At 35.5% G+C, this 14,535-nt stretch overlaps 1 protein-coding gene and 2 pseudogenes across 4 annotated transcripts; all 3 read left to right on the forward strand.

Moving 5' to 3' along the window:
* Nucleotides 1–503: 503 nt before the first annotated feature.
* LOC111318579 (labd-13Z-ene-9,15,16-triol synthase, chloroplastic-like) lies at nt 504–2,341 on the forward strand (annotated as a pseudogene).
* Nucleotides 2,342–4,195: 1,854 nt separating this feature from the next.
* On the forward strand, nt 4,196–6,059 carry LOC111277356 (UDP-glucuronate 4-epimerase 5-like). Of its 3 annotated transcripts, none has more exons than XM_089746095.1 (2): nt 4,196–5,694; nt 5,813–6,059. In XM_089746095.1, exons 1-2 carry the CDS (start codon nt 4,400–4,402, stop codon nt 5,829–5,831), a joined length of 1,314 nt encoding a protein of 437 aa, XP_089602221.1. In that variant the 5' UTR covers nt 4,196–4,399; the 3' UTR covers nt 5,832–6,059. The 3 variants fall into 3 exon arrangements, with proteins under 3 accessions (XP_089602221.1, XP_022719493.2, XP_089602222.1); XM_022863758.2 differs by having other exon boundaries at nt 4,200–5,694; nt 5,817–6,059; XM_089746096.1 differs by having other exon boundaries at nt 4,202–6,059.
* On the forward strand, nt 5,927–12,497 carry LOC111277362 (uncharacterized; annotated as a pseudogene). Its single transcript, XR_016328918.1, has 14 exons — nt 5,927–6,027; nt 6,117–6,148; nt 6,377–6,484; nt 6,604–6,750; nt 7,070–7,210; nt 7,739–7,840; nt 8,178–8,227; nt 9,001–9,129; nt 9,328–9,426; nt 9,741–9,886; nt 10,386–10,493; nt 11,194–11,301; nt 11,740–11,860; nt 11,957–12,497. The product of XR_016328918.1 is annotated as an uncharacterized LOC111277362 (transcript).
* Nucleotides 12,498–14,535: the final 2,038 nt, after the last annotated feature.

Raw genomic sequence — 14,535 nt, forward strand, 5'->3', positions numbered from 1 at the left:
AACACTCTACTAATGCTTATTGATGTTCAATAATATCAAATCATAAGATTTAATATAATGATTTTTTAAAAAATCATATTTTTTTATAAAACCATTTACGAAAGTAAATACAATTATATAAATATATACATATATATTACCACCGTTAATGAAATTAGATTCCAAATTTATTATCATGAATAATTTTATTAGATCTGAATTATTAATTAATTATTTTTTGAAATAAAATACATTTAATTTTTAAATAATATTTTATAAATATTAAAAAATATAATTGATCTGTATTCCCGGATTTAAAACTAGTTTTAATATAAATATTAAAGAAGAAAAATAAAAAAGGTAACGTCATTGAAATGAAGAAGCCAACTTGCAATCGATCACAAAAGATGTTAGAAAACCAATTGCCAATGGGAACTTTAGGAGTAATTACAGGAATAGTTTCCATCCAAACTGTATATATAAGGTACATTTTGCATCCAATTCCAAACCAAACTCTTCTTAATTCTCATTTGGTCCTTCATATGCGTTCATTCATTTCGATGTCTTTACCAATACCGGTGAAAAATATCTTTGAGACGGGAGATCATAAGCTTCCGCATATACTTTTCACTGTTTTGCTAGCAGCAGTGGCTGTGCATCTGTTTCCACTGTCATTCAAGAAGCTGAGGAGAGCAAAGGTTAAGCTGCCACCAGGCCCCGACGGCTTGCCGCTTGTTGGCTACCTCCCATTTCTAGGCAGAAACATCCATCAAATGTTGATGGAATTGGCCAAGATTTATGGTCCAATCTACAAACTCCGATTGGACAGAAATTATGTGTCATAATTAGCTCTCCGTCTTTGGCAAAAGAAGTGGTACGTGACCAGGACATAACATTTGCCAACCGAAACCCAACTATTGCAACCTTGGCTTTCTCTTTTGGTGGTAATGATATTGCGTTTGCGCCTTACGGGCCAGAATGGCGCATATTACGCAGGATCTTTGTCCAGGAAATGCAGAGTAATGCCAATCTTGATGCATTTTATGCTTTTCGGAGAAATCAAGTTAAGAAAAGTGTTAGAGATGTCTACGGAAAGAATGGAACACCCGTTGATGTTGCGGTGTTAGCATTTTCAACTGTGATGAACATGATAACTAGCGTGTTCTGGGGCGGCACACTTGAAGGAGACAAAGGCGATGGCATTACAGCTCAGTTCCGAGCAGCAGTATCAGAACTCCTTGTTTTGTTGGGGAAACCGAATATTTCAGATTTCTTTCCACGTCTGGCAAGCTTTGACTTGCAAGGAGTGGAAAGAGATACAAAAAGGGCATCACAATGGATAGAGCAAATTTTAGATTTCGTCATAGATCAAAGGATTAAAAACAAAGTATCTGAAGGACAAGGTGCAAAAAAGAATGATACTAACAAGGACTTCTTAGATTTCCTCTTGGAGTTCACAGATCATGTCACAGGAAAGTCACTCTCCCGAGCACAGATGAAAGGCTTCCTTGTGGTAGTGGCATCTTTCAACTCCTTTTTTCTACGTTCTCATATTCCTAGTCAAGCGTATTGAGTCTCCTTTATGTAATTTATTTATGCATATGTTCAATTTTCAATTGACAGAACATACCAATCGGGGGCAGCGGCACGACCTCAACTGCTTTTGAGTGGACTATGGCAGAACTAATGCTACACCCGGAAGTAATGAAAAAAGCCCAGGAAGAATTGATAGATGTTGTGGGTTCTAACAACGTTGTTGAAGAATACCATATTTACAAATTGCCTTATCTGCAGGCAGTTGTGAAGGAATCATTAAGATTGCACCCACCTGCTCCATTGTTGCTACCTCGCAGTCCTGCCCAAGCTTGCACAGTGGGTGGATATACCATACCCAAAGGTGCTAAGGTATTCGTGAATGCTCGGGCTATGCATAGGGATCCTCAGCTTTGGGACAATCCTAATGAGCTTCAGCCTAAGAGGTTTCTTGGTGATGCTAATAAACTGGATTACTCGGGGAACAATTTTCACTATATCCCGTTTGGGTCTGGTTGCGGGGCTTCGCCTGGGGGAGAGGATGTTGATGTATGTTTTGGCTACATTTTTGCACATTTTCCATTGGAAAATTCCGGGTGGTGAAAAGCCAGACACTCAGGAAAAATTTGGGATTGTTTTGGGGCAATCAACGCCGTTGATTGTTATTCCCATGCCTAGATTGAACAACCTAGAGCTCTATGACCAGGACCATCCCTGTATGAGAAATAATGATTATTTGCATCATATATATAGTTGATTATCCATCTACTATTAGTATGCCTCCCATAGGGCTCTATCGAATATAAAATAGTGTTATGAGGTGCTGACATATAAGTCATATAAAATTGCCTAATGTCAATTTCTTTCCTGTAGCATTATTATATATTCAAGTTATAATTATTAATGTATTGTATGTAACATATATCAAATCAACCTATGGGTAGATTTGATTTCGATAAATTATTTGCTTTTAACAGTTGTGCTTTTATTGATTGTTGTATGACTATAGACTAAATCATCCAAATTCGACAGCCATGGACAGGTAAAAATTGCTTGATTTCAGATACAAACAATACAAATTGCCTGGACAACGCCATAATCTACGTCATTGGACTTGGTGCTTGTCTGCTCACACCAGCTTGGATCATATTCAAGCAATTTCTATCCGTGCTGAAACTAGCGAGGGTAGTTCATTTGGTCCAATCAAATGTAAAACTTTCAAGTTCAACACTGACGGAAATTGCACTTCCCATTTTCTTTTATGAATTTGGGATTCATTTTGATAATTTTCAAATGAGCCAATACTATTTACCTTTGACATTGATAGCATTTAAACAAGTCCACTTGCTTGAATTCAGAAAAGAAAATGATGGTACTGAAGTTTATCTGCTAACAATATATAAAGAAAAGGGAAAAAGTAATGAAACTAGTTCAGGCTCCATATGAAAATTCCAATTACTTCTCAACAAACTATGTAAATGAGCTCACGATCTAAAACTTTTCAGATGCACCAGTTGAAAATTATGAATTAAGGTAAGATTTCCAATCTGCTGGTGTCATATTTGACTTTAATGATCTAAAATCAAACATAAAAATAAATATAACATTTTTCTGTTTCTTCAACTGTAATATTCATGATGAGACTTTAATGAGTTGGTGGTTCTCTCAATGTGATTAACAACTCCAAAATTTGAGACATCCTACCTTAAATTAGAAAACAAGATACCATTCAGAAAGCCTTGCCTTGTTTCCAAGTTTCCTTTTTCACTGTTTCAACTCCGCAGGTATCTTCTTACCTTGTTCTTTCTTACATTACATTAGTTGTTCAAAGACACTCAGATGCATGAAAGTGAAAAAATTAGAAGTCCGATATAAGCCAAGCCAAAGCCCCTGGAATCAGGAAAAGATATTTGATCTGAAATAACGTACAGATAAAAGGTTTAAATCATTTATATAAAGCAGTGAAAGCCAACCAAAATTCTTGATTAGCTATAAAACACTCTCTTCCTGGAAATCAAACTTGCACGCACTCATCATGTCTCCTGATCTGTTAGGTAAAACCACCAAGGAGAAGCTACTCGTCGTATCATTGTGAAATTATTGAACTGAATTAATTATAAAAGGAAGTTCTTTCAAAATAATTTTCAATGATTTATTGAAATTAATTTAATAATTTATTGATTAATTGAATTAAATTGATTGAATTGATTAATTCAATAAGAATCAAAATATGTATATCTTAACTGAAAATATTAATTAATTATAATTAATAGTAGCAGTAATTAAACCTGTAATGATATGGGAGCTTGCCTTTGTTACTATTAAAAATCAAGGAAAAGGTGGTTACAAGTATTTTTTTAATAAAAAATGCAATACTTTGTTTATTTCAAATTGAATGTTCACTTTCAATTTTTTACCAAACAAAATTAAATTTAACAATTATTTATTTTAAATTTCAAAAAATAAATGTTAAAACACTAATCCCTAGATTTTTAAATTTTAATTTAAGATGATATCACAAACAACTACCCTTAAAGTTGATTAAGTTTGACTTAAAAATATGCAAAATGAACATCTAAATTCGAATTGAAATCCCATCCCCCCTCTCTGACCTTTCTATGGTAAAAATAATAATTTCCCATCAAAGATAAAAAGTTTCCCAATGAGCCTTTTCCGCAGCCTTCACCGCCACCAACCAAACCCTTATAAACCCCCCCCCTCCCCCTAAATCACCCACTATTGAAAATGACCACCAGCCTTCCACCTTCCTCCTCCTCCTACTCCACCACTTCCACGACCAACTAAATACTCCCATTTCCATACCCAAATCAGAATCCTTATCCTAAAATTCCCATATTTCCTTGTTCCCTAAAAGCAACGAGGACAAATGTCAAACCTCGACAACATTCCTTCCACTCCAGGCAAAAACAAACCTGACAAATCTTTCCGTTTCCATTCCTCCGCCGCCTCCTCCTCTCTTACCAAACTAACTCTTTATTCCACCCTTTTCCTTTCCCTCCTCCTTATCCTCCTTCTCCTCTCCTCTCCTTCCTCCACCCCATCCCCAGGCTGGCACCTCTCCACCGGGACCCACCGGACCCCAATCTCTCTTCCCCACAAACTAATCCACAAATCGGCCCGTCCTCGCTCAACCACTGGCCACACCGTCCTTGTCACTGGCGCTGCTGGCTTCGTCGGAACCCACGTTTCCCTCGCCCTCAAACGCCGTGGCGACGGTGTCCTTGGCCTCGACAACTTCAACCATTACTATGATCCTACCCTCAAAAGGGCACGCCAAAAATTACTGGAAAAAGCTGGGGTTTTTATCGTTGAAGGCGACATCAACGACGAGGGTCTTATCCAACAACTCTTCGACGCCGTTTTGTTCACTCACGTAATGCATTTAGCAGCCCAGGCAGGTGTTCGTTACGCTATGCAAAATCCAGGGTCTTACATTCATAGCAACATTGCTGGGTTCGTGAACTTATTGGAAGTTTCGAAATCAGCAAACCCGCAACCGGCGATTATCTGGGCGTCTTCGAGTTCGGTGTATGGTTTGAATTCTAAGGTACCCTTCTCAGAAAAAGATAGAACTGATCAACCTGCGAGTTTATATGCTGCTACAAAGAAAGCTGGTGAGGAAATTGCTCATACTTATAATCATATTTACGGGCTTTCAATAACTGGATTGCGGTTTTTCACGGTTTATGGACCCTGGGGTCGGCCTGATATGGCGTATTTCTTTTTCACTAGAGATATAATGAAAGGTAAAACGATTACTGTATATGAATCGGGAGACAAGGGTAGTGTGGCTAGAGATTTTACTTATATTGATGATATAGTGAAAGGGTGTTTAGGAGCATTGGATACGGCAAAGAAGAGCACCGGAAGTGGGGGAAAGAAGAAAGGGGCAGCGCAATTGAGGATCTTTAATTTGGGGAATACTTCACCAGTACCTGTGAGTAGGCTGGTGAGTATATTGGAGAAGATTTTAAAGGTAAAAGCTAAGAAGAAAGTAGTGCCATTGCCAAGAAATGGGGATGTGGAGTTTACGCACGCCAATATTACCTTAGCTATGAGAGAACTTGGGTATAAGCCCACAACTGATTTGGAGTCAGGGTTGAAGAAGTTTGTGAGATGGTACCTCAGTTTTTATTTGGGTTCAAAGAAGAAGAGTTCTTGGTAAATTTTCTCAATCTTTTTTATTTCCTTTTTACTTCAATATTGATTTCTTTTATTGTGTTCATTTTGAGGTTTACTGAGCATTCACTTTATTGTATGCTTGATATAATCATGCGAGGAAGGGTAATGTTCCATGAGGAACCGTTTTACTTGTCGGCTGGGCATTTTCTCTCAGACATTATACCCAATTTGTGGTGATGGGAAACTAGCTGCATTGTAATTGTTCTTCCACATGTTGGAAGCTTCTTTTAGCAGTTTAAGCATTGTACAGTTCATGACTGATAGATCAAAAAGCTGTTCTGATTGCTGGGTCATTTTTCACTCAACCTTACAGTTATCTCAATAAATCAGTGTCTGTTGCAATCTGCTTTTGAATGATATTATTTTTTGTCTGTTGAATTCCCTTGGTTTTGCCTGCCCAGTTTTGGTTGGAATATCTTGGAGATGGATGATGGTTTTACTTAAAGATATAAAATTTTTTAACTTTTAATATATGCTATTAATGAGCATGTTAAAAATTTGAAAAACAATTATATTTTTTATTTATGTCACATAATTATTCTTTTCTTATTATTTTTTTTTTTTACATGTATTTATATTATTTGTAATAGTTTTAAAATTATTTATCCTATTTTATGGTAGGATATTCCGTTCTTAAAAATATATTTTCGATTCATGATAGTGTTTCGGTTTAACAACCACGATGTCAAAAGACCAAATTTAACGAGACTTGACTATTTGTGCAATTTGATCAATTTTTTACTCAGCAGTCAAAACCTAACACAATTCTGTTAGCCTACATTTTGAAGCTTTTTTTTTTTTTTACCAAAAAAGGAAAGACCTGTTAGAAATTTACCCTTCTTAATCATTGGAAGACCACCCTTAGCTATCAAATATGTGAATTATTAGGCTGCAGTTGGTCACTTCTGATGGCTAGGGGCTTTAGCCATTACTTTTTGATAGTCATAAACAACAATAATGTTCTCTTTTCACCTACTAGCATTCAACAGCTTCCAATAGTTGCTGATGCATTAGGGCAACAGCCACGAGCAATTTGTATTCTTCCTATTCTCAAGATGTTTCCACTCCAAAGCCTAAAGTATATTACCAGATGACCATCTAAGTCACTTTCTGTCAAGGACCTTGGACCTTTCTCGTAGTTAAAGATATAACATGCATGAAGTTAGATTTAAAAATGAAAGAACAATGTATCAGTGACAAACGTAGAACAGCATCAATGAAGGACAAATCTAAGCACCAATAATGTGGAAGCTTTCCATGACCCTGGTTAGGACAGCAGGCCAAGTAAATGGCAGCACATATTTTGACAAACAAAAGCTATATCATCTCTGTACATCTAAATGATATGCCGGAGGGAGCCATAACCAGTCGACGGTGGATACAGTGAGACCAGCTTTTTCCAAGGCAGACTCAATTGATTGTGGCACACATTGGACGGCAAGATGTCTTCAAAAGGAGTCACAACTCAGTCAAATTCCTCAGGCAAAGCAATACAGTGTTTTTATAATTCTACAACAAGTGTTTTTATATTGAATTGCATAAAAGTTTTTGATAATAATTTTTAAAAAATTATGGTTAAATTTCAGAGATAAAGATAGAGTACTCGATCGAAAAAAAAAGAAGATAAAGATAGAGTGTAAAGTAATTAAATTACCTTATTTGCTCAAATTTCTAACTTATCATTTTAACTTAATTTTTATATTAATTTTGAATTTTAATAATAAGAAGATAACATTATTTTTTAATAGGAAAGAGTTTCAATCACATTGAATTGCTGTCATTAGAATAAAATTGTTTGCATAATTATTCTTTAGATAACTCTCAATTGATAAAATTTTATCAAAGTAAAGGTTAGAATCCATAAGTAATTAAATCACATCATATATATTCTTTTTTATCATTATATTATTTTGACTTGATTTTGTGATATTACTATTTGTAATTATTGTTATAATTTTCACAAAACCACCCTTCGCAAGAAGCGCTTTCATCAATCCCTTGATTTAACAATATTCATGATAAGCCGCCGTTTTCAACTTAACAGCAGCAGCTTCAAATGGAGGGAATGAATTTGGGGGTTGGTTTGTTACCCAAATCCCAGAATATCGCAACACTGTTTTGGGCAGTTTTTTATGCCAAAGTTGATTTTGGGTTTAAAGGCTCAAACCCCTTTTTTGCCTTAAAATGACAATATCTAGACAGGGAAAAATACATGGGTTTAGGGTTTTAATTCTTGTAGACTGTATTGAGTTAACGATGCTAGGAAACTTGTGAAGCATGACTGAAAGTTGCAGAGATTATTGTTTGTGTTGATGGATTGTGAAAGGAAAGATGGAAAAACATAGAAATGGGTGAAAAAGAGAGCTTTCGGGTTTGGACTTGATTAAAAACAAGTGCTTGGCCCAATTGACTCACCCAATAATTGGAAACAATAGAATCGAATGGAATGAATGTAGATTGAGTGGGAGATTACATCCACTTCAAGTCCCAAGTCCCTCTTCAGAAGATCCCTGTAAGCTTTTTTTTTTTTTTTTTACTATCCTTCTAATTTTTTGTAATTTCAATTTTCATAATTTTTATGCAATTTTAATCATGGGTTTTATTGATTACCCTTATTGTGGCAGTGGGTATGTTTTTGTTTTAGCTACGGTCTATTTTATGTGGGTTTTTATGAGAATTCTGATCACAGAGTTGCGAAATGTTGTTCCGGATGTGCCTAGAATTTGCTTAATTCTATGCTTTATATGTTATAATTTATGCTGGGTGTGAATTTCTTTCGACGGTGAATGTCCTTTTTTGGTAAGTTGTGATAGCTGATATGTATGAGCTTAGATTTCTACTCTTTGGGACAAATTTTATATTCGATATCAATTTGAAAATTGAAGGATTGCTTTTTGTTTTATGCTAATTATTGAATTCTTATTTGGCGGGATTCACTACTTCTCTTTGTTATATCACTGAGCATGTCTTTGTTTGAAAGGTTATTAACCAGTAGGTAGTTATCTGGTTTTCCTTACTGCTGAAGTTTTCTTATTTTTTAAACCTTTATGCTTATGGTTGTGAACTCCTTAGCTTCAATGTGGTGTATAGTGGAATCTGCTGTTAAATTTTTTTTTTTTCATCTAAATTCTGATTTTCTGATAAGTGACCAAACCTTGTTGGTTATTGCATTGCTTAACATGTGTCTTGAAGGGAAACACAATCATGGAGAGTCTCTGCTATTACTTTTTATCAATTGTGATGAATCTGATTTTTTTTAGTTTCTTATCTCTCTCTCTCTCTCAGATTGGCACAAAGCAGTGGCGATATTATGATTTTGGTCCCAAAGTGGTTTCTCCAATCATATGTCTTCCTGGAACTGCAGTGACAGCAGATGTCTACTACAAACAGATCGTGTCATTGTACGTGAAGTTTGTAAGCTATGTACTATAGTATCTTTTGACAAGTTTTTCCTTTCTGCTTCTTTTAGTTCTTGGAAGGAATCCTTTGGGAGCTTACGTAGGCTGTTTTATCTCTCCAAAGCTACAAGAAAAATAGAAAGCTATGTATTATAGTATCTTTGGGAAGAATTTTTACTTCTTGTTTAATAATTTAAATTTCACAAATGTTCAGGGTTACCTGGTGAGTTCTGTTGATATTCCCTGTGTTTGGAATCATCAAGAGTGGATTTAAAGTTTTGAAAAGTTCTTGGATGCCATTGATTTTCACCATGTGACAGCTTAATATGTTTATGGCGTATCCTTTATTCCTTCCCTGCTACAGCATCTATTTGTCCTTTTCAGTGCATATTTCATATTTATTATTCCTATTATATGTTTCTGAAATAAAGAATAGGCTGCCTACATAAAGTGAAACAATATTTTGCTCTATTAGTTTCATGGTAAGTTTGCTGCACTGTTCTAAAATGGCAATCTTATCCTAATTTGCTGATTCTACTGTTGAAACTAAAATCAATTTTATGGTATTGGTTGTTCATTTTGAATTGTAACATTTGCTTAGTAGATTGAGTAACATGTCTTTTGCAGATACATTTATATGGTACATCCCTTGGAGGCTTCCTAGCTCAACTTTTTGCTCAACATCGCCGAAGACAGGTTAAATCCTTAATTCTATCAAATACATTTTTGAAGACGAGCAGTTTGCAGCAGCAATGCCTTGGGCACCTATGTATGTCTTTACATTTCTTGTAATCAACTCTAAATCAACACTGCTTCATTTGTTGGATTATGCAATCAATGATTCTTTTGCATATGATTTGCCTCTTAGTGGGATGTAAATTAATTGGCATTTTGAAATCAAATAACTGTATGCTTGAGTTTAGTGTGGCATTGAGTTAGATCAAATTTCATTGCAATGAGTCAATAACCTGTAAATTAACCACTTGCTCATGCATTTCTTGGGTGATAGGAAAAGTATATGCTTTTCGCTTTTACATATATTTTTCTATATAAACTAGTCTTCCCATGGTACAAATTTACTTATTGCTCTACATAGTTTCTTGGGTATTAAGTTTAAAATCAATATATATATATATATATATATATATATTTTTTTTTTTGGGTAGTTCTTGCAAGTATTTCTCGGTTTTTCTCCTTGTATGATCTTTATTACTTATTGCATGTAAATGTAAATATGAAAGTGTTCTTAATATATTTATTTGTCACATGCAGTGTTGGTTGGACCCATCTTTTTTGTTGAAACAATATGTCTTAACAGGAATTACAGATGGCCCTCGTGAACCTTTTATTGCTGATTCTGTGGACTTTGTTGTTTCACAGGTAGGTTTCTAGGAATACCTGGACCACTTTTCTTTATTGGATTTTTGTTATTTTATCATTTTTTATGAGGTGCACATCACTTGCTTGTTGTGGATTCATATGATATCTTGAAGTAATCTTGCTTCACAGATTGCATTTTCACAGTTTTCAAATGCAGAGTTGATTTTGCCATCCTCTCAATCGTTGCATTATCATATGTAGTCACCTGTCTTAATTACAGCCTTGTGTACTCTTCAACCATTTAATTAGTGAATTTGCATCCTCTTCCCATTAGAAGTGGTCATCCTGGCAAGGGAAAGTTCATGTTTCTGTAAGCTACATGTAATACAAATACAATTATAGTTTTTCTAGGTTTTAACTTGGTTCTATCGATTTAGAAAATGTGATCAGTTAAGGTGGATCTTGTTATGTGCACCATCTTTATGTTTGGCGAAATTCGAAACAGTTTGTTTTCCGTAGATTCTCTCTCTCTCTCTCTCTCTCTCTCTCTCTCTCTCTCTCTCTCTCTCTTCTTTTTCTCTGACTCTTTTCCTTTCTTTCTTTAATGGGCAAGGAGAACAAGCCCTTTTATTTTCTGTAGGTAAATTGCTTTTTCAGTTAGAAGTCTGCACTTTGTATCTTTTTCTTTAAAATGCAAAACAATATGCTGCAAGAAAGAGATTGCTTTCTTTATCTGAGGCCATATATGACATCATTTCAGGTTGAAACACTCTCAAGAGATGACCTGGCATCCAGGTTGACTTTGACAGTTGATTCTGCTTCAGTTGAACCTCTTCTACTTTCAGATTCATTTATTACTATAATGGGTGTAAGCTGTCAGAAACTCACTTTTCATGGGTGTGCAAACAAACATATTTTGAGTATTCATGCTCTTTAGGAAACAAGGTTTATTTGCTAAACGAAACAAGGAGAAATAGAAAAGATGGTTTCTCTGTCTTCATAAGCTGTTAACCTTTTCCTTTAAAAATGAATGAAATATATCTTGTTATTCTATTATTTGTGATTTTATAAAATTTGTGTTCATTTCCCCAATGTTTAGATTTATTGGTTAATTTGCAGGTTAACATGCCCATTTTCCTAGCCGCATGGCTGTAGAAATGTTTTAAAGCACAAGATAATTTCCTTCTTGCAACATTTGTATTCATTTTAGGAAGCTTTTCTCTTTAGTTTTGATACTTGAAGGGAAAAGATAAGGCTTTTAGCTGATGGCTGTATTATTGAAATGGTTTTATACATGGCCTCAAAGATGAACGATTACTCTGCAATTCCTCAACAACTCAAAGATGACATGAGTGAGAGCTTATCTGAAAACAGGAGGTGATTTCCCATTTCTTTCCCGCCCAGATGAAGTCAACCTACATCTCAAGGTAAATAACGTGTATATATCAATGCAAGATTTATCTCATAGTACTGTCAATATATTGACAAGACTGTTATTTCAACTGGTGTATGAAACATGGCAGCTGCACCTGAGATGAGTCGGAGTAGAAGTTAAGCCCGATTTAGTTCGGAGCATCCCAAAAGATGGCACTGGTAGGAGCCCTAACAAAGAAAATGATGAAATGAAGGATCGTGATGACCTACCAAAAGATGATGGGGGCAATCCTGAAAGTACTTCTGAATAAAGTCAGTTACCTCCAGCTCCTGCAAGTTCAGTATCTCATGGCTTAGATGATCAGCTACTCGGCAATGCAAAAATTTGTTCCATCGATCATGAAAATTCAATTGTTTCGACGCACTCTGCATTGTTGAAGAATAAACACACAGTAGCAACTAGAATCCTTCTTCAATCGACATGGAAGTTTAATATCTTCTTTTTGCTTCCCTTTTATGTGGAGTCATTGCACATTACTTCTAATAATGTTTGGAACTTCAGACAACTGGTGTAAAATAGAACATAAAATAGCAGTTTCTTCTCATTGTTGTTGTTGTTGTTGTTCATACAAGCAATTGTTGCAGACCAGCCTGCATTTGTCCATTAACGGGGTTGCACATGTTCCATTATTTTCAAGTTCTTGGTATTATAAAAAAATAAAAGAAATTGTGCTTACAAAAATTTGGAACTTAATTCATATCAGGGAAAAGCATTGGGACTACAATTAAACGACGTCGCTGGCTACCGTTTATCCTTGAAAAGTGAAAACCCATCTCAGTTTATGAACCCCAAAAGGAAACACAGCCAGATAGGACTCTCTGCTTCTGTTGTTAAGCATGTCATTGTCTGTTTTACTCGTATTTCGACAACATTTGAACTGCCTCTTTGTTCAGCATTTTAACACTTGCTGTAATAGACTAACTTTATTTCCTAAAATTACGGCTTTTGTAATGAAAGGAACTTGTGCAACCAGCATTGCGTCCATCTCATCCAATTTTTTTATACCTTTTGGATTGTGCCAATATCATCATTTGAGTCCAATATTTAGATGTTAACAAGATCAACAAAATGCAAGCCCTTGTTTTGAGTCCCGAGTTCTGGCTATCCGGGGATGCCTAAACAAATCCATACTGCACTATAATGTCTGGTGCTTATACATTCTTCAATACCTATGCACATATTGGCAATTTTCAAGAATCATTTCCAGAAAAGGTGCTACTGTGTTTGCTGTCAGTGTCGATACACAAAGGCAACTTGCCACAACTCAATACTACCAGCATTGGAAGAAGCTCAATGTAACATCCAAGGGTGGACCGGTGAGGCCGCAACAGGAAAGCAAAGGAGCAGCCTACATCTACTTTTGCACATCAAAAGAACCCAAAAATAAAATGATGGATCACACAGCATCAGAACCCCACAGACTTATTTAAAGCTATCAATCAAAGGAATGATGATATGAGTTGGCATCTTCTAAATACGCAAGGAAAATGACCCAAAGGCCAAGTTACCACTTCCTGGCAACATGATTGCTTAAACAAGGTTATGAATAATCCATCTACCCTATTCTAAATAAATTGTAGATAAAGGTGGTGGCCTTTGCTCCTCCTCTAAACCTTTCTGCAACCATCAAAAGGTAAGTTGGATCCTTCAATCATAAATTCCCAGACTTCTAGAAAGAAAGTCTCATAGCAAACCCACCATGGATTGCAGCATGTACAAACTAAAGTTCCAGCAATTCATTACAAGTATATTATTCCGTACATACACCCTAGTTCTACAAACTTTGTAGGCATTAGTATCACTTAAGTCCTGACTAATGCGGTATGAAAGTCCACAATCAATCTTACAGTTATCTTTCAGCCATAAGTCATACCATGATTAAGACAAGAAGGTCAAGCCAAGATGGTTGAAAGTGATCATCTATAAATTAACATGCTCCTCCTACAGATCACTTTTAAAAAGTTCCTAGGAACTCAATCCTATGAGCATATTTATAATGATTCAAGAATAGAAGTTTGCAAAAATCAATGTCACTGTGAAAGTGTGTCAGGGAGGAAGGACATTCATAGACCTCTCAAATTACGAGGATAACACAAACTCTGCGGTCTATTACTCCATGAAGGTCAGCCAAAGAGGCTCACAGAATTGGAGGATTCAGTGCTAACCTCAATCCTCCTTTTCCCTAAGGAGAGACAACTAAGGATAGCACTCTACCATAATGCCATCTGAGAATTATGAGCTTTAGCGGCAAACTTAAAACATAATCCTAGTTTCAGTTTCATCTTAGCCATCACAATTACTATCCTTGAATCATTGACAAACTATTCTCGACGGAGTCACTCTACCAGAAGATACTTAGCATGCCATCCAGATAAAATAAACACCTTTCATCTCATTTCACCAACTCCATAAGATCAATACACCAAAAATTATAGAAACAAAAAAATTGGGTCCTAACTTGCATCTATCTTGATAACTGAAAATTTGAAAATAAATATGTAACAAAGATACACTACATAGAAGTTAATCATGAAATTTTAGAGGCATTTTAAAAACACAACCTTGCATAAAGAATTCAAAGGACCAAACAAGAAATTGTTAGAACAAAGTCATCAAAAATATGAAAGCGCAAATTTCTAATGCAAAATCAAACCAAGCACAAGAATA

The sequence above is a fragment of the Durio zibethinus genome, chromosome 17, assembly GCF_047325235.1.
Source record: "Durio zibethinus cultivar Kanyao isolate XHJ-2024 chromosome 17, ASM4732523v1, whole genome shotgun sequence".
NCBI lineage: Eukaryota > Viridiplantae > Streptophyta > Magnoliopsida > Malvales > Malvaceae > Durio > Durio zibethinus.

What these genes read in the sequence shown, in the direction of transcription:
- LOC111277356 (XM_022863758.2), top strand. Translation starts at nt 4,400, where the DNA reads ATGTCAAACCTCGACAACATTCCTTCCACTCCAGGCAAAAACAAACCT. An exon ending in TCAAAGAAGAAGAGTTCTTG is followed by an intron (nt 5,695 to 5,816) that starts GTAAATTTTCTC and finishes CATGCGAGGAAG; the next exon opens with GGTAATGTTCCATGAGGAAC.